Genomic DNA, 18360 nt, shown 5'->3' on the forward strand with positions numbered 1-18360 from the left:
TGGGGGTGGGCCACCCATCAAGAGGAGAATGGGGCTCACTTAGAGGGGGAGGGAGGGGAAAGAGAGGTGGTGAGAGTGGGTAGAGGGTTGGGTATTGGTGATGTTTGTATATATTATTCATGTTGTTGGTGTTTAAGATGTTGCCTTTTGATGCTAAATGTTCTGTTTTTGGAAATAGTGTAAATATTTTGCTTGACAAGTTTGAATCTTCTGCCACTTTTGAATGTTGTACAATTCAATAGATTTTTTTTTTTAAAACCACTTTAGGTCAGTGTCTAACTTTTAGATAATGACGGGTATGTGCTGAGAAACACACAAATGGCCTTTAAACGTGGTGCAGTGTGCTAAAATTGTCAAATTCTCTGCCAGCTCTGTATAAATCGTGCTACTAAGCCACAAGTGAGCTCTCAGCAGCATTTGAGGAAATACTTCCGTTTCCAAGATAGAGATCTATGCTGAAGCAGAAAATGCACCATAGCGATGTGCACAATAAAAATGAAATGGAACAGGAGGAGGAGTGCAGTCCCCTTTCAAGACCTGGAAATGTTATTTTCAAATGGATCCTGCTACAGATCAACGGCAAACTGGGCGGCGAGCTTTGGGGTGTGGACATCCCGCTGAAGCAGCTGATGGTGATGGGAATGGACGTGTACCATGACCCCGTCAGGGAAAAGCAGTCGTTGGATGCGGTGCCAGCCTGAATGAGGCAATGACCAAGTGGTTCTCAAAGGTGGCTTTTCAGATGCACAATCAGAAGATAACTCACGAGAAGTGTGGAATTAAAAGTGGTTGGACGAAATTTCTATGACCCAAACAATGCATTTGTTCTCCCTCAACACAGGCTTCTTACTTTGTGTAATGGTGTGAGCAGAGACCCTCGCAGTGACTCCCCTACTACCACTCAATGAGTCAGACCTGGGATGTACTGCTCTGAACGGCTCAGCTCCATTGTCCGTACCGTCTGCTCAAGATCCAGGTAAGACTACCTTTTTCACAACGGTTTCTCGCAGGCAGTAACAGGATCTTACAGGATCCTAATGATAAAACTAGCATTTTTGCCGATTTTACCATGGGCGGCCAGTATGAACTACCGCCGCGGTACTTCCCCGATGAATTTAACGCCGGGCGGTAGGTCGGCGGTCCGTCAGTTTTTTCCACCAAGTTGGGATTTTTGGGCGGTAGCTTGCCGGTTGTGGACAGTAGTGGGTGGCAGAGCGATGGATTTCGGGCCCTAGGTGTGTTCTCACCAACACCCTCTACAAATGTCCCAAGACATCCCTGCTTTTATACTCTATCCCCCTTGCAATAAAGGCCAACATTCCATTTGCCTTCCTGATTACTTGCTGTACCTGCATTCTCACTTTTTGTGTTTCATGCACAAGGACACCCAGCTTAATGCTGCGTTCCCAACACATTCACGGCCACTGCCATTCTGACCATGTATCTCATTTCTGTTCGTGGGACCTTGTTGTTGCGTTTCCTTACATTACAACACTGATACACTTCAAAAGTATTTCATCAGCACTTTGGGACATCCTGAGGTCGTGAAAGGTGCTATATAAATGCGAGTTATTTCCTTCATTTCTTTTGTAGGTTACGGTATGGGAGGCTTCCCAGTATCTCCCGATATTTACACTTTGTCATCACTATGATGCCCATTACCAATCATGCTTTAGCAGTACTGGCCTGAGCAGTGCTAGGGCCTGAGCTGAGGGAATCTCATGTTACGAGATCAATAACCACTTCCTTGGAGAGATCAGCTGCAATCAGATCTCTGACAGAGGGTCCGCATCCAAAATATTAACCTGTCTTCTGCTTTTCAAGTACTAGTGGGCTTACTGCTTTTCCAGCATAAATACGGGAACAAAAATATACATACAACAATTTGCATTAATACAAGCATCTGCCATATGTTATTAAATAATTAATAATCTTCAATGGGAATACTGACTCAACCAAGCACTGAATATTCTAGTACTCCTTTTGTTGGAATTCTGAAGCAATGGATCAGTTTCCTGCCGACAGAGCAGAAATCTCTCGTAAACAGTTTCATAAACATGACTTAGCACTGGATTCGGCTTCTAATATCTGCTGTAATTCATTCGCTTATCTCACCTTCAGTAAAGGGTCGGCATGTTCCAGGAACCAGCCAGCCACTGCATGGCCTGCCTCGTGATATGCTACAGTTTTCTTCTCGTCTGGCTGTAGAATCTGAGTTTTCTTTTCCAGCCCTAAATTAAAGGGCGGGGAGAAAAAGTATACAAATTCACAATACGGAAAATCTGCTAGTTCAGATTTCTTTAGAGAACTCTCGGACATTTCAGCTGGAGGAAACATTCATACCAGAATAAATGTGCAATTGTTCTGGAGAAATGATTCCTTTATAACTTAACATGAATATCATAATCAACTCAAGAAAGTACCAAATTCTTACATTACAACAGTGACTACACTTCAAAAGTACTTCAATTGGCTGGAAAGCACTTTGGGATGTTTGGTGGTCATGAAAGGTGCTGTATAAAAGAAAGTCCTTCTTCTTTGGATATAAAGTGAATTTGGGTCAGAATTAAGTGAGTTTGCCAATCTATGGCTACATTATCACACACACACGCAAAAACATCTGCCTTCCCCACCATAAAGGTTTTGCCATATGTGTTGCTAATTGGCTCCTATAACACTTCTGGGAGGCCCAGTAAGTAGAGGTGTTGGCATACAACCCCTCTGTCCCCTGCATTGACCTGAATCCTTCCTGATGCAACGGTTGACAATCTACCACAATAGCTCTGCACTTTTAATCCTCTTCATTACTTTAGCTGTTGCTTCTATTATCCCTAAATTTAAACATCCCCCAAATTCTGGCACACCCACCTCGCCAAAGAGAGAGAAAGTGGGAGCTACAGTTAAGGTCTGAAGTTATTAGTCAATATTCAGGACAGAGGGCTGCAAAATACCCAACAGAAAAATAAGGTGCCGTTCCTCGGGTTGAAGTGAGCTCCGGTGGATCAGTGTAAAAGGTAGATCCGAAACAGGAAGAGGGAAGTTTGAGCCAGACTCCATGTGGAATGAGTCAGAGCAGGAGATAGTTCAACTCCTTCCACCACCACTGTCCAGGGTCCCAAACACTCCTGTCAGGTGAGACAGCAATTGGTGTGTAGCTTCTGCCAAATCCACATTGGGGAGACCAAACACAGATTAGGTGACTGCTTATCAGAACACCTCCATTTTGTCTGTAACTGTGACCTCGAGCTTCCTGTCACCACTTCAATTCCCCATTACACTCGGACCTCTCGGTCTTTGGTCTTCTGCACTGCTCCAATAAAACTCAACACAAGCTCAAAGAACAGCACCTCATCTTTCCTTTAGACACGTTGTAGCCCTTTAGTCTTAATATTGATTTTTGTAACTTAAGCTCCTACTTTCTCTCCCGTAGGAATTGCTGGCAGTGAGCGATGGATGTAGCGTTTTTCCGGAGAGGTGGCAGGTGGGTTGGTTATTGGACTGGGATCCCTCTGTCAGGATGCGTGCTGGTGGGATGGTCTGCATCTTTGGTGTCATAAGAAATAGGAGCAGGAGTAGGCCATTTGGCCCCTCGAGCCTGCTCCGCCATTCAATAAGATCATGGCTGATCTGATCTTGGCCTCAACTCCACTTCCCCGCCCGCTCCCCATAACCCTTGACTCCCTTATCACTCAAAAATCTCTCTATCTCCACCTTAAATATATTCAATGACCCAGCCTCCGTAGCTCTTTGGGGTAGAGAATTTCAAAGATTCACGACCCTCAGAGAAGAAATTCCTCCTCATCTCCGTTTTAACCGTGTCAATCTGCTTTTTCCTCCTCCCAGACTATTGGGCCAGTGGAGCTTACTTTGCTTTGCCTGTTTTTCGTGCTTCCATTTCTACCTGCCTTACAACCCATCACTTCCACAGCTATTCACACATTCTTGCTGGCTCATAAATGTCTTTTATTTCTGGGACTTCTCTCTCGTTAAGCCTGCTACTTTCCTGTTCATTCTATTTCTTCTCTTGTGTGTAAGTGTTTCACCTTCCCTTCATTCGTTTTCTTTTAAAATCCTGTTTGTTGACAGGATCCTCCTGTTCCACCAAAGGGATTACACCTGAAATGTTAACTGGTTTGCTCTCTCAACCGATGCTGACTGAACTGCTGAGTACTTACATTTTCTATTGTTATTTGATTTCCTGAAGCTGCAGTTTTTTCAGCTATCAGTTAAGGGAAGCACTTAAAACGATGCAACCATGCCACAGATAAATTCTTAGTCAATATTTCTTAAATCAAAAATTGTACCGACTGTACTTTCTACTTGGGAAACACTGCAACAATTGCTCTTTCACCTTTCCTTTGAATCTCTCTACACCACATTCACTCCCTCCACTACTGGCGCAGTGTGTCCCATCTACAAGATGAACTGCAGCAACTCGCCAAGGCTTCTTCGACAGCACCTCCCAAACCCACAACCTCTACCACCTAGAAGGTCAAGGACAGCAGGCGCATGGGAACCCCACCACCTCCAAGTCACACGCCATCTTGACTTGGAAATATGTCGCCATTCCTTCATCGTCGTTGTGCCAAAATCCTGGAACTCCCTGCCTTACAGCACTGAGAGTACCTTTACCACACGGACTGCAGCAGCACAAAAAGAAGTGCAATTAGCGATGGGCAGTAAATGCTGGCCTTCAGCATGCCTACATCCCATGAACGAATAAAAAAAATACCAAGTGGCTGGACAGGCAACCGACTAACAAGCATGTGGAATTACCAATCCCCAACTACCCGCGAGGAAGTGCGAGAGCAGAGTATCTTCCAATGGCAACAGTGAGACCTGGAACTCTGGATATGGGGAATCTCAGGATTACACGGGATATATGGCACAGAAATGGGCCATTCGGCCCAACTAGTCCATGTCGGCATTTATACTCCACTCGAGCGTCCTCCCGTCTTTCCTCATCTAAATCTATCAGCATAACTTTCTATTCCCTTCTCCCTCATATGCTTGTTTAGCCTGGCCTTAAATGCATCTATACTATTCACTTGAACCACTCCCTGTGGTAGCGAGTTCCACATTCTCACCACTCTTTGGGTAAAGAAGTTTCTTCTGAATTCTCTATTGGATTTCTTGATGACTATCTGATATTGATGGCCTCTAGTTAGGTTCTTCCCCACAAGTGGAAACATTCTCTCTCTATCCACTCTATCAAAACCTTTCATCATTTTAAAGACCTCTATTAGGTCACCCCTCAGCCTACTTTTTTTTTCCAAGAGAATAGAGACCCAGCCTTTCATCTTTTCTGATACGTATACCCTCGCATTTCTGGTATCATCCTTGTAAATCTTCTCTGCACCCTCTCCATTGACTCTATATCCTTTTTACAATATGAAGCTGCTTTACTGCTGGTCCACTTGCAGTACATTCAATTGATGTGTCACCGGATTTCCTCCTGTTTCCTCAATGACTATTCACTACAAAATGTGCTGCAGCAGACTGGGTGACCAGCTCTTTGATTACACATTTCAGGGAGATAGTTAGCCTGTACTGAAATGAGAACTTGCTGTCTGACTATTCATTGTTGTGAATGCACATTCTACCAGTTCATTGCATGATTCATTGAGATATCACTCATGCTGCTCCATCTGTTATTTTTAACTCTATGAATACAATTCAATAGGCCCGAAATTGATGAAGGCCAAGACCCACCCAAAGTACCATAAGAACATAAGAATTAGGAACAGGAGTAGGCCATCTAGCCCCTCGAGCCTGCTCCACCATTCAACAAGATCATGGCTGATCTGGCCGTGGACTCAGTTCCACTTACCTGCCCTTAATTCCCTTATTGGTTAAAAATCTATCTATCTGTGATTTGAATACATTCAATGAGCTAGCCTCAACTGCTTCCTTAGGCAGAGAATTCCACAGATTCACAACCCTCTGGGAGAAGAAATTCCTTCTCAACTCGGTTTTAAATTGGCTCCCCAGTATTTTGAGGTTGTACCCCCTAGTTCTAGTCTCCCCTACCAGTGGAAACAACCTCTCTGCCTCTATTTTGTCTATCCCTTTCATTATTTTAAATATTTCTATAAGATCATCCCTCATCCTTCTGAACTCCAATGAGTAAAGACCCAGTCTACTCAATCTATCATCATAAGGTAACCCCCTCATCTCCGGAATCAGCCGAGTGAATCGTCTCTGTACCCCCTCCAAAGCTAGTATATCCTTCCTTAAGTAAGGTGACCAAAACTGCACGCAGTATTCCAGGTGCACCCTGTACAGTTTCAGCAGGACCTCCCTGCTTTTGTACTCCATCCCTCTCGCAATGAAGGTCAACATTCCATTCGCCTTCCCGATTACCTGCTGCACCTGCAAACTAACTTTTTGGGATTCATGCACAAGGACCCCCAGGTCCCTCTGCACCTCAGCATGTTGTAATTTCTCCCCATTCAAATAATATTCCCTTTTACTGTTTTTTTTTCCCCCAAGGTGGATGACCTCACATTTTTCAACATTGTATTCTATCTGCCAAACCTTAGCCCATTTCGCTTAACCTATCTAAATCTCTTTGCAGCCTCTCTGTGTCCTCTACACAACCCTCTTTCCCACTAATCTTTGTGTCATCTGAAAATTTTGTTGCACTACACTCTGTCCCCTCTTCCAGGTCATCTATGTATATTGTAAACAGTTGTGGCCCCAGCACCGATCCCTGTGACACTCCACTAACCACCGATTTCCAACCCGAAAAGGACCCATTTATCCCAACTCTCTGCTTTCTGTTCGCCAGCCAATTCTCGATCCATGCTAATACATTTCCTCTGACTCCGTGTACCTTTATCTTCTGCAGTAACCTTTTGTGTTGCACCTTATCGAATGCCTTTTGGAAATCTAAATACACCACATCCATCGATACACCTCTATCCACCATGCTCGTTATATCCTCAAAGAATTCCAGTAAATGAGTTAAACATGATTTCCCCTTCATGAATCTATGTTGCGTTTGCTTGATTGCACTATTCCTATCTAGATGTCCTGCTATTTCTTCCTTAATGATAACTTCAAGCATTTTCCCCCCTATAAATGTTAAACTAACCGGCCTATAGTTACCTGCCTTTTGTCTGCCCCCTTTTTTAAACAGAGGCGTTACATTAGCTGCTTTCCAATCCGCTGGTACCTCCCCAGAGTCCAGAGAATTTTGGTAGATTATAACGAATGCATCTGCTATAACTTCTGCCATCTAATACTCTGGGATGCATTTCATCAGGACCAGGGGACTTGTCTACCTCGAGTCCCATTAGCCTGTCCAGCACTACCCCCCTAGTGATAGTGATTATCTCAAGGTCCTCCCTTCCCACATTCCTATGATCAGCAATTTTTGGCATGGTTTTTGTGTCTTCCACTGTGAAGGCCGAAGCAAAATAATTGTTCAAGGTCTCAGCCATTTCCACATTTCCCATTATTAAATCCCTCTTCTCGTCTTCTAAGGGACCAACATTTACTTTAGTCACTCTTTTCCATTTTATATATCGGTAAAAGCTTTTACTATCTGTTTTTATGTTTTGCGCAAGTTTACTTTCGTAATCTATCTTTCCTTTCTTTATGGCTTTCTTAGTTATTCTTTGCTGTCGTTTAAAATTTTCCCAATCTTCCAGTTTCCCACTAACCTGGACCACCTTATTGGTTTTTAATTTGCTACTCTCCTTTATTTTCTTGGTTATCCACGGCTGGTTATCCCTTCTCTTACCGCCCTTCTTTTTCACTGGAATATATTTTTGTTGAGTACTATGAAAGAGCTCCTTAAAAGTCCTCCACTGTTCCTCAATTGTGCCACCGTTTAGTCTGTGTTCCCAGTCTACTTTAGCCAACTCTGCCCTCATCCCACTGTAGTCCCCTTTGTTTAAGCATAGTACGCTCGTTTGAGACACTACTTCCTCATCCTCAATCTGTATTACAAATTCAACCATACTGTGATCACTCATTCCGAGAGGATCTTTTATTAAGAGATCGTTTATTATTCCTGTCTCATTACACAGGACCAGATCTAAGATAGCTTGCTCCCTTGTAGGTTCTGTAACATACTGTTCTAAGAAACATTTCCGTATGCATTCTATGAATTCCTCCTCAAGGCTACCCCATACGATTTGATTTGACTTGACCAATCGATATGTAGGTTAAAATTCTCCATGATTATGGTCGTTCCTTTTTCACATGCCTCCATTATTCCCTTGATTATTGTCCGCCCCACCGTGAAGTTATTATTTGGGGGCCTATAATCTACGCCCACCAGTGACTTTTTCCCCTTACTATCTCTAATCTCCACCCACAATGATTCAACATTTTGTTCATTAGAGCCAATATCATCTCTCACAACTGCCCTGATATCATCCTTTATTAACAGAGCTACCCCACCTCCTTTCCCTTCTTGTCTATCTTTCCGAATTGTCAGATACCCCTGTATGTTTAATTCCCAGTCTTGGCCACCCTGCAACCATGTTTCTGTAATGGCCACCAAATCATACCCATTTGTAATGATTTGTGCCGTCAACTGCTGAGAGACCGGGCGGTACTTTGCCAGGAAGATTCCTCTAAAAGCTACCAACCGGCGGCAAAATAACAGCTTAAGCCATCAATTTGGGCAGCAGCGGGCGAGAGCTTTCAATCTCGACAGCAAAGGCTCTTGTCGCCCAAGTGCCGCTGAAGATGGAGTCGGGCCCAGGGAGAGTGGAAGACCTGAAAATAAAAAGCATTGAAAAAAAAACAACGGAACACCTTCAGGGCCCCCATCCAGATAAGTCGCTGTAAAAATAAAATTTTAAATATGTTCACTAAACTTTTTTTTCCAATCTTCATATCTACTGTCGGGGTTAGATCTGCCTCCACATAGCGGTCCTTCCCTCTGCTGGCGCCGATTCCCGCCCGCACCAATCCGGCAGCTCGGCAGACGAGAGGCCACTTGTACTACTTGGCCACCAGAGGATGTCAGCGGGCGGTACTCCCCTTCCGCCCACTCCAGTCCAAGTGGAAACTGGGAGAGAGGGGAAACCGGAGGCAAAACTCGGTGGCAGTCGGCAGTAAGGCCACCAATATCGGGCCCAATGTTTTAGCACTGATGCCCAAATGTTGCTGCTTTTGCATCAATATTAACATCCATACCCCTTACCTCCAATTACCCGCTCAATGGCCTGTTCAAAGTGCTTCTGTATAATGGCCTCGGATAAGTGTCTGGCAGCAATTAAAGCCGCTTCGTTGCATACATTAGCAATGTCAGCTCCTGAAGGAAATGAAATCACAAGAACACAAATATGAGTCACATCCAGCAGATCCCAAAAGTAAGAGTCACCACTTGCAGAAAACAATGCTTCATTGGGACGTAAACCAACAATTTCAGACATTACAAGTTTCTCCATTTACAGATACAAAGGGCCCAGTTTTGGCCATGACTTGCAAAAATATTTTTGGAGAAAGTTGTTTTTTCTGGCGTAAGTTAAAAAATGCCAATTTCCCCCAAAAATTTGCTCCAGAGTAAGTCAGTTAGGTATGATTTTATTTTAGTTCAGTTTTTTTTTTCCCCCAAAAGGGGCCGTTCCCAGACACTTACACCAGTTTTGGCCAGCTAAAACTTACTCCAAATCGACTTAGGTCAGCGTATGTGGCCAGCTCTGAAAAACCTTGGGGACAGTTAAGAAATCGACGCAGGTAAGTACATTTAAAGCACCAAGACTTACAAAGCACTAAACAAAGCATAAAAATAAGCATTCAATAATAAAAAATAGAAGGAAGCTGAGGACCTGCACCAAGACTTGCAAAGCACTAAACCACAAAAAGTAGTAAGTAATCAATCAATAATAAAAAATAGAAGTCCTACCTTTATGCCAGAATCAAGTTCTTTTTTTAAAGTCCCCCCTCCCAATCAAAATACTCTTTCTCCCCCCGCCCGGCGAAACTCTCCTCCTCCTCCTCCTCCTCCTCCTCCTCCTCCTCCCCCCCCCCCCCCCCCAATCAAAACTCTCAAGCACAATCATCAATGAATAAAAAATAAAACTGAAGTCCTACCTTGGCCCGGGAACTCAGCAGGCCAGCCGGCCGGTGCAGGAGTCCACTCGGCCGGGGATAGGGTGTGGCGGGATCGGGGCGTCCCTTCGGCCGGCGATAGGGGCTGCGAGCATCGGGTCCTGCTCACAGCCCGCAGGGAGGGCAGGAGCATGCGCACAGACTTCACTGCGCATGCACGCAGGTGCCGGCACTGCTTTTGGCGCTGGTCTGTTGCTCCGCCCCCCCCCCCACTTCACAATGCACGCCAAGCTGGGGCTCCGGGGACTCGGAAGAGCGGCCAGGATGGGGCGACTTTTTTCCGGCGCCGTTTCCAGCGCGCAAAGTCGGCGCACTTAAGGTAAGTGTGGCAGAAAAAGGGGTTGGGCAAAATTGAGCCCAAAGAAACTATTTCCTCTGGTGGGGGAATCAGAACAAGGGGGCATAATCTTAAAATTAAGAGCTAGGCTATTCAGGAGTGAAATCAGGAACCACTTTTGCACACAAAGGGTAGTGGAAATCTAGAATTCTCTTTCCCAAAAGGCTGTGGATGCTGGATCAATTGAAACTTTCAAGATGGAGACCCAGCTCCACTTCATAATACCCAGCCTCTGACCCACTCTCGCAGCCACGACATTGATGTGGTTAGTCCAATTGAGTTCCTGGTCAATGGCGACCCCCCAAGGATGTTGTTGCTAGGGGATTCAGCATTGGTAATGTCATTGAATGCCATGGGGTTAGACCCTCTATTGATGGAGATGGTCACTGCCTGGCACTTATGTGGCGTGAATCTAAATTGTCACTTAGCAGCCCAAGCCTGGATGATGTCCAGGTCTTGCAGGCATGGTCTGCTTCATTATCTGAGAAATGGAGCTGAACACTGCAATCATTAACGAACAGCACCACTTCTGATCTTATGGAGGGAAGGTTATTGATGAATCAGCTGAAGATAGATGGGCCTAGGATCCTGCCCCGAGAAACACTTACAGCGATGTCCTGGGGCTGAGATGAGTGGCCTCCAACAACCACAACCATCTTCTTTTGTGCTAGGCATGCCTCCAGCCACTGGAGAGTGTTCCCCGGGACTACAGTTTTACCAGTGACTACACTTCAACGATACTTCATTGGCAGTGAATTGTTTTGGGACGTTCTGAGGTTATGAAACACATTATATAAATGCAAGTTCTAAAGCTGAAGGGAATAGACTAATTTGCATGAAGTTTTGGAATCCAAGTCATTGGTATAAATTAATGTATATTAGAAACTGTAAGGATCCCAACACTAACTATTGTAAGCATCCTATTCAGCACTTCCTCTCACCCTGACATAATTCCTAATTAGTAGCTGATAAATTGCCTTGGCTAGAAAGTATAAAGTATCATGGATTCCCAATATTTACCCCGAATTCCCACTGCTTTAGTAGCTCCTAAATTTTCATGTGAAACTTTGTCAAATGCTTTTGGAAGTCCAAGTACACCAATTTCATAGACCACTTGGGATATAAAAGCTCTTGGGATTTTCCATTCTTAGAGGAGATATTTTATGCAAACGATAAAAGATAGACAATAGATTTGAGAAAATGAAAGAGAGAAAATGAAAAAGTGCAACCATAAATTCCGCAATTTTTGGGCATGCAATTTTAATCAGAGGAAATCATTTCTATACTAACATTGTATCTTATTCTTTTGACAGGATTATCAACACTTGCCTGTAAATCCAGGAGTCAAAGCTGCTAGTTTCCTTGCCAAACTCTCCTCATTGATAGAAGTTTCTAATTTTAAGGGTTTGAGATGAACTTTAAAAATTGAAGCCCTTCCTTTAATGTCAGGTGGTCCTTTATGAGAAGAAAATTAAAATTGTACAATTAGGACCGCAGAGGCTTTCAAAAATAAAAACACCACAGGCTGCAACACAACCTATCTACGGACTGTTGTAATCGGTAGTTCTGCTGCAAGTATGGGCTCATTTGGAAATGCACAAGAACAGTCCTGAGTGACTGGCCTTTCACTATTCCCTATCCATGGTGAGAAACTTGACTTGCTGCTCATCATTTTCCTAATGAAATCAAAAAAGATCATATCTGTAAGGAACAGCATTTCTTGCTGTTTTACCCCAAAAAGATGCTTTTAAAAAAGTGAATCTAGAACTGGATACAATATAAACCATGCAAGAGCACAGACCCAGCCCAGAAAGTGGAATTAATACAAACTGGGACAGATTGATTTTCTGGGTCAGCCGTGGCTCAGTGGGTAGCACTCTTAACCGAGTCAGAAGGTTGTGGGTTCAAGTCCCACTCCAGGGACTTGAGCACAAAAATCTAGGCTGACACTCCAGAGTAGTGCTGAGGGAGCGCTGCACTGTTGGAGGTGCTGTATTTCGGATCAGATATTAAACCGAGTCCCCGTCTGCTCTCTCAGGTGGATGTAAAAGAACCCATGGCACTATCAATCAACATAACAAAAAAAAACAGATTCTCTGGTCAGTATCACATTGCTATTTGTGGGAGCTTGCTGTGTGCAAATTGGCCTCCGCGATTCCCACATTACAACAGTGACTACACTTCAAAAGTACGCCATTGGCTGTAAAGCTCTTTAGGATATCCTGAGGTCGTGAAAGGAGCAATATAAATGCACGCCTTTTTTTCTTTCTTGGAACACACCGAAACAGCTTTTCTCTGGATTGCTGTATTTTTTTTAAATGCAAGTTTCACACGTTTTGGTGCAAATACTTGGAACTAATCTATATATTTTTTTAAATCAAGTTCTCTCCTCTTACATAGAAACATAGAAAATAGGTGCAGGAGTAGGCCATTCGGCCCTTCAAGCCTGCACCGCCATTCAATGAGTTCACGGCTGAACATGCAACTTCAGTACCCCATTCCTGCTTTCTCGCCATACCCTTTGATCCCCCTAGTAGTAAGGACTACATCTAACTCCTTTTTGAATATATTTAGTGAATTGGCCTCAACAACTTTCTGTGGTAGAAAATTCCGCAGGTTCACCACTCTCTGGGTGAAGAAGTTTCTCCTCATCTCGGTCCTAAATGGCTTACCTCTTATCCTTAGACTGTGACCCCTGGTTCTGGACTTCCCCAACATTAATAAGAACAAAAGAATTAGGAACAGGAGTAGGCCATCTAGCCACTCGAGCCTGCTCCGCCACCCAACAAGATCATGGCTGATCTGGCCATGGACTCAGCTCCACTTACCCGCCCGCTCCCCATAACCCTTAATTCCCTTACTGGTTAAAAATCTATCCATCTGTGATTTGAATATATTCAATGAGCTAGCCTCAACTGCTTCCTTGGGCATAGAATTCCACAGATTCACAACCCCCTGGGAGAAGAAATTCCTTCTCAACTCGGTTTTAAATTGGCTCCCCCGTATTTTGAAGCTGTGCCCCCTAGTTCTAGTCTCCCCGACCAGTGGAAACAACCTCTCTGCCTCTATCTTGTCTATACCTTTCATTATTTTAAATGTTTCTATAAGATCACCCCTCATTCTTCCAACGACTAAAGACCCTGTCTACTCAATCTATCATCATAAGGTAACCCTCTCATCTCCGGAATCAGCCTAGTGAATCGTCTCTGTACCCCTTCCAAAGCTAGTATATCCTTCCTTAAATAAGGTGACCAAAACCGCACGCGGTACTCCAGGTGCGGCCTCAACAATACCCTGTACAGTTGCAGCAGGACCTCCCTGCTTTTGTACTCCATCCCTCTCGCAATGAAGGCCAACATTCCATTCGCCTTCCTGATTACCTGCTGCACCTGCAAACTAACTTTTTGGGATTCATGCACAAGGACCCCCAGGTCTCTCTGCACTGCAGCATGTTGTAATTTCTCCCCATTCAAATAATATTCCCTTTTACTGTTTTTTTTCCCCCAAGGTGGATGACCTCACATTTTCCGACATTGTATTCCATCTGCCAAACCTTAGCCCATTCGCTTAACCTTTCTAAATCTCTTTGCAGCCTCTCGGTGTCCTCTACACAACCCACTTTCCCACTAATCTTTGTCTCATCTGCAAATTTTGTTACACTACACTCTATCCCCTCTTGGAAGCCAAGGGCAGTTTTGCCAGTATTCTACCTTAAGTAACCATTCTTCCCGTGTGGAAAGTTGGTGTCGTTCAACATGGAAGGGATCACAGCCAAACCTGAGCTTGCCCTTACTCGATATCTATACCTGCGCACTTCCTTTTACTCATTCACAGGATGTGGGCGTCGTTGGCAAGGCCAGTATTTATTGCCACCCTAATTGCCCTTGAAAAGATGGTGGTGAGCTGCCTTCTTGACAACTGAGTGGCTTGCGAGGCCATTTCAGAAGGTAGTTACCACATTGCTGAGAGTCTGGAGTCACATATAGTCATATAGGCCAGGTCGGGTAAGGACAGCAGATTTCCTTCCCTAAAGGACATTAAAGAAAGAAAGACTTGCATTTATATAGCGCCTTTCACGACCACCAGATGTCTCAAAGGGCTTTACAGCCAATGAAGTACTTTTGAAGTGTAGTCACTGTTGTAATGTGGGAAACGCTGCAGCCAATTTTCACACAGCAAACTCCCACAAACAGCAAAGTGATAATGATCAGATAATGTTTTTTTGTCATGTTAATTGAAGGATAAATATTAGTGAGGACACTGGATCTTCTTTGAAATAGTGCCATGGGATCTTTTGCGTCCACTTGAGAGGGCAGACGGAGGCCTCGGTTTAACATTTCATCCTCCGACAGTGCAGCGCTCCCTCATCATCATCATAGGCAGTCCCTCAAAACCGAGGAAGACTTGCTTCCATTCCTAAAGTGAGTTCTTTGGTGCCTGAACAATCCAACACGAGAGCCACAGATCCTGTCACAGGTGAGACAGATATTCGTCGGGGGAAGTGGGGGTAGCACTGATTTGCCGCACGCTCCTTCCGCTGCCTGCTCCTGACCTCTTCACGCTCGCAGCGTTGAGATTTCAGGAGCTCAATGCCCTCCCGGATGTACTTTCTCCACCTTGGGCGGTCTTCGGCCAGGGTCTCCCAGATGTCAGTGGTGATGTCGCACTTCACCAGGGAGGCTTTGAGGGTGTCCTTATAGCGTTTTCGTTGCCCACCTTTGGCTCGTTTGCCATGAAGGAGCTCCGTGTAGAGCAATTGCTTAGGGAGTATTGTGTCTGGCATGCGAACTAAGTGGCTTGCCCAGTGAAGCTGATCGAGAGTGGTTAGAGCTTCAATGTTGGGGATGTTAGCCTGATATTGGTGCGTCTGTCCTCCCAGGGGATTTGCAGGATCTTGCGGAGACCTCGTTGGTGATATATCTCCAGCGACCTGATGCGTCTTCTGTACATCGTCCATGCCTCTGCTCCATACAGGAGGGCGGGTATTACTACAGCCCTATAGACCATGCACTTGGTGGTAGGTTTGAGGGCCTGGTCGTCGAACACTCTTTTCCTCAGGCGGCCAAAGGCTGCACTGGCGCACTGGAGGCGATGTTGAATCTCCGCATCAATGTCTGCCTTTGTTGACGAGAAGCTCCCGAACTATGGGAAGTGGTCCACATTGTCGAAGGCCGCGCCGTGAATCTTGATGACTGGGGGGGGCAGTGCTGTGCGGCGAGGACAGGCTGGTGAAGGACCTTTGTCTTACGGATGTTAAGCGCAAGGCCCATGCTTTCATATGCCTCGGTGAATACATCCGACTATATCCTGGAGTTCAGCCTCAGAATGTGGCCAGCCGCAGTCCCCTCCCTGCTGGAGTGGAACTAAACTACAGAACCAGTGGGAAGCTGTTTAACCTACGCCGTCTCCAGGCCAGGTCCAGGATCACCCAAACCTCTGTCGAGCGCTCCCTCAGCACTGCACTGGACTGTTAGCCTAGAGTTGTGCGCTCAAGTTTCTGGAGTAAGACTTGAACCCACAACCTTCTGACTCAAGAGGCGAATAAGAACATAAGAAATAGGAACAGGAGTAGGCCATACGGCCCCTCGAGCCTGCTCCGCCATTCAATAAGATCATGGCTGATCTGATCATGAACTCAGCTCCACTTCCCCGCCCGCTCCCATTAACCCCTTATCGTTTAAGAAACTGTCTATTTCTGTCTTAAATTTATTCAATGTCCCAGCTTCCACAGCTCTCTGAGGCAGCGAATTCCAGATATACAACCCTCAGAAGAAATTTCTCCTCATCTCTGTTTTAAATGGGTGGCCCCTTATTCTAACATTATGCCCTCTAGTTCTAGTCTCGCCTATCAGTGGAAACATCCTCTCTGCATCCACCTTGTCAAGCCCCCTCATAATCTTATACGTTTCGATAAGATCACCTCTCATTCTTCTGAATTCCAATGAATAGAGGCCCAACCTACTTAACCTTTCCTTATAAGTCAACCCCTTCATCCCCAGAATCAACTTAGTGAACTTTCTCTGAACTGCCTCCAAAGCAAGTATATCCTTTCGTAAATATGGAAACCAAAACTGCACGCAGGTGTGGCCTCACCAATACCTTGTATACCTGTAGCAAGACTTCCCTGCTTTTATACTCCGTCCCCTTTGCAATAAAGGCCAAGATACTATTGGCCTTCCTGATCACTTGGTGTACCTGCATACTATCCTTTTGTGTTTCATGCACAAGTACCCCCAGGTCCCGCTGTACTGCGGCACTTTGCAATCTTTTCCATTTAAATAATAACTTGCTCTTTGATTTTTTTCTGCCGAAGTGCATGACCTCACACTTTCCAAACTTATACTCCATCTGCCAGCCAAATTTTTGCCCATTCACTTAGCCTGTCTATGTCCTTTTGCAGATTTTTCCTCCCATCTTTGTATCGTCAGCAAACTTGACTGCATTACACTCAGTCCCTTCTTCCAAGTCGTTAATATAGATTGTGAATAGTTGAGGTCCCAGCACTGATCCCTGCGACACGCCACTAGTTATTGGTTGCCAACCAGAGAATGAACCATTTAGCCTGACACTCTGGTCTCTGTTAGCCAATCCTCTATACATGCTAATATATTATCCCCAACCCCGTGAACTTTTATCTTGTGCAGTAACCTTTAATGTAGCACCTTGTCAAATGCCTTCCGGAAGTCCAAATACACCACATCCACTGGTTCCCCTTTATTCACCCTGTTTGTTACATCCTCAAAGAACTCCAACAAATTTGTCATAAATCCATGCTAACTCTGCCTGACCGAATTTTGCTTTCCAAATGTCCTGCTACTGCTTCTTTAATAATGGACTCCAAACATTTTCCCAACCACAGATGTTAGGCTAACTGGTCTATAGTTTCCTGCTTTTTGTCAGCCTCTTTTTTTTTTTAAATAGGAACGTACAACCCACTGAGCCACAGCTGACACTGAGCCAGATCTTAGTGAACCAGATGGGCTTTTACGACAATCCGGTAGTTACATGGTCACCATTACTGATACTAGCTTTTTTATTCCAGATTTAATGAACTGAACTTAAATTCCCTCAACTGCCGTGGTGGAATTTGAACTCTTGTCTTCGGATCATTAGTCCAGGCCTCTGGATTACTAGTCCAGTAACTTTACCACTACACAACCATTCCCATAATGATGGTGATCAGGAGCAGTAAATCTAGCTCCTGCCCCCACCCCCCCATAGAAACACAGAAAATAGGTGCAGGAGTAAGCCATTCGGCCCTTTGAGCCTGCACCGCCATTCAATGAGTTCATGGCTGAACATGCAACTTCAGAACCCCATTCCTGCTTTCTCGCCATACCCCTTGATCTCCCTAGTAGTAAGGACTACATCTAACTCCTTTTTGAATATATTTAGTGAATTGGCCTCAACAACTTTCTGTGGTAGAGAATTCCACAGGTTCACCACTCTCTGGGTGAAGAAGTTTCTCCTCATCTCAGTCCTAAATAGCTTACCCCTTATCCTTAGACTGTGACCCCTGGTTCTGGACTTCCCCAACATTGGGAACATTCTTCCTGCATCTAACCTGTCTAAACCCATCAGAATTTTAAACGTTTCTATGAGATCCCCTCATTCTTCTGAACTCCAGTGAACACAAGCCCAGTTGATCCAGTCTTTCTTGATATGTCAGTCCTGCCATCCCGGGAATCAGTCTGGTGAACCTTTGCTGCACTCTCTCAATAGCAAGAATGTCCTTCCTCAAGTTGGGAGACCAAAACTGTACACAATACTCCAGGTGTGGCCTCACCAAGGCCCTGTACAACTGTAGTAACACCTCCCTGCCCCTGTACTCAAATTCCCTTGCTATAAAGGCCAACATGCCATTTGCTTTCTTAACCGCCTGCTGTACCTGCATGCCAACCTTCAATGATTGATGTACCATGACACCCAGGTCTCGTTGCACCTCCCCT

The 18360-nt window shown here is 44.8% G+C and overlaps 1 protein-coding gene across 1 annotated transcript in view; it reads right to left on the reverse strand.

Moving 5' to 3' along the window:
• Positions 1-18360, reverse strand: part of LOC139277624 (mitochondrial inner membrane m-AAA protease component AFG3L2-like) — an 80470-nt gene that overhangs the window by 11430 nt on the left and 50680 nt on the right. The window contains 3 exon segments of the mRNA XM_070896343.1: positions 2116-2231; positions 9164-9274; positions 11741-11866. Of these exon segments, the coding sequence (XP_070752444.1) occupies positions 2116-2231; positions 9164-9274; positions 11741-11866 (353 nt within the window).

The sequence above is a fragment of the Pristiophorus japonicus genome, chromosome 1 (genome assembly GCF_044704955.1).
Source record: "Pristiophorus japonicus isolate sPriJap1 chromosome 1, sPriJap1.hap1, whole genome shotgun sequence".
NCBI classification, from domain to species: domain Eukaryota; kingdom Metazoa; phylum Chordata; class Chondrichthyes; family Pristiophoridae; genus Pristiophorus; species Pristiophorus japonicus.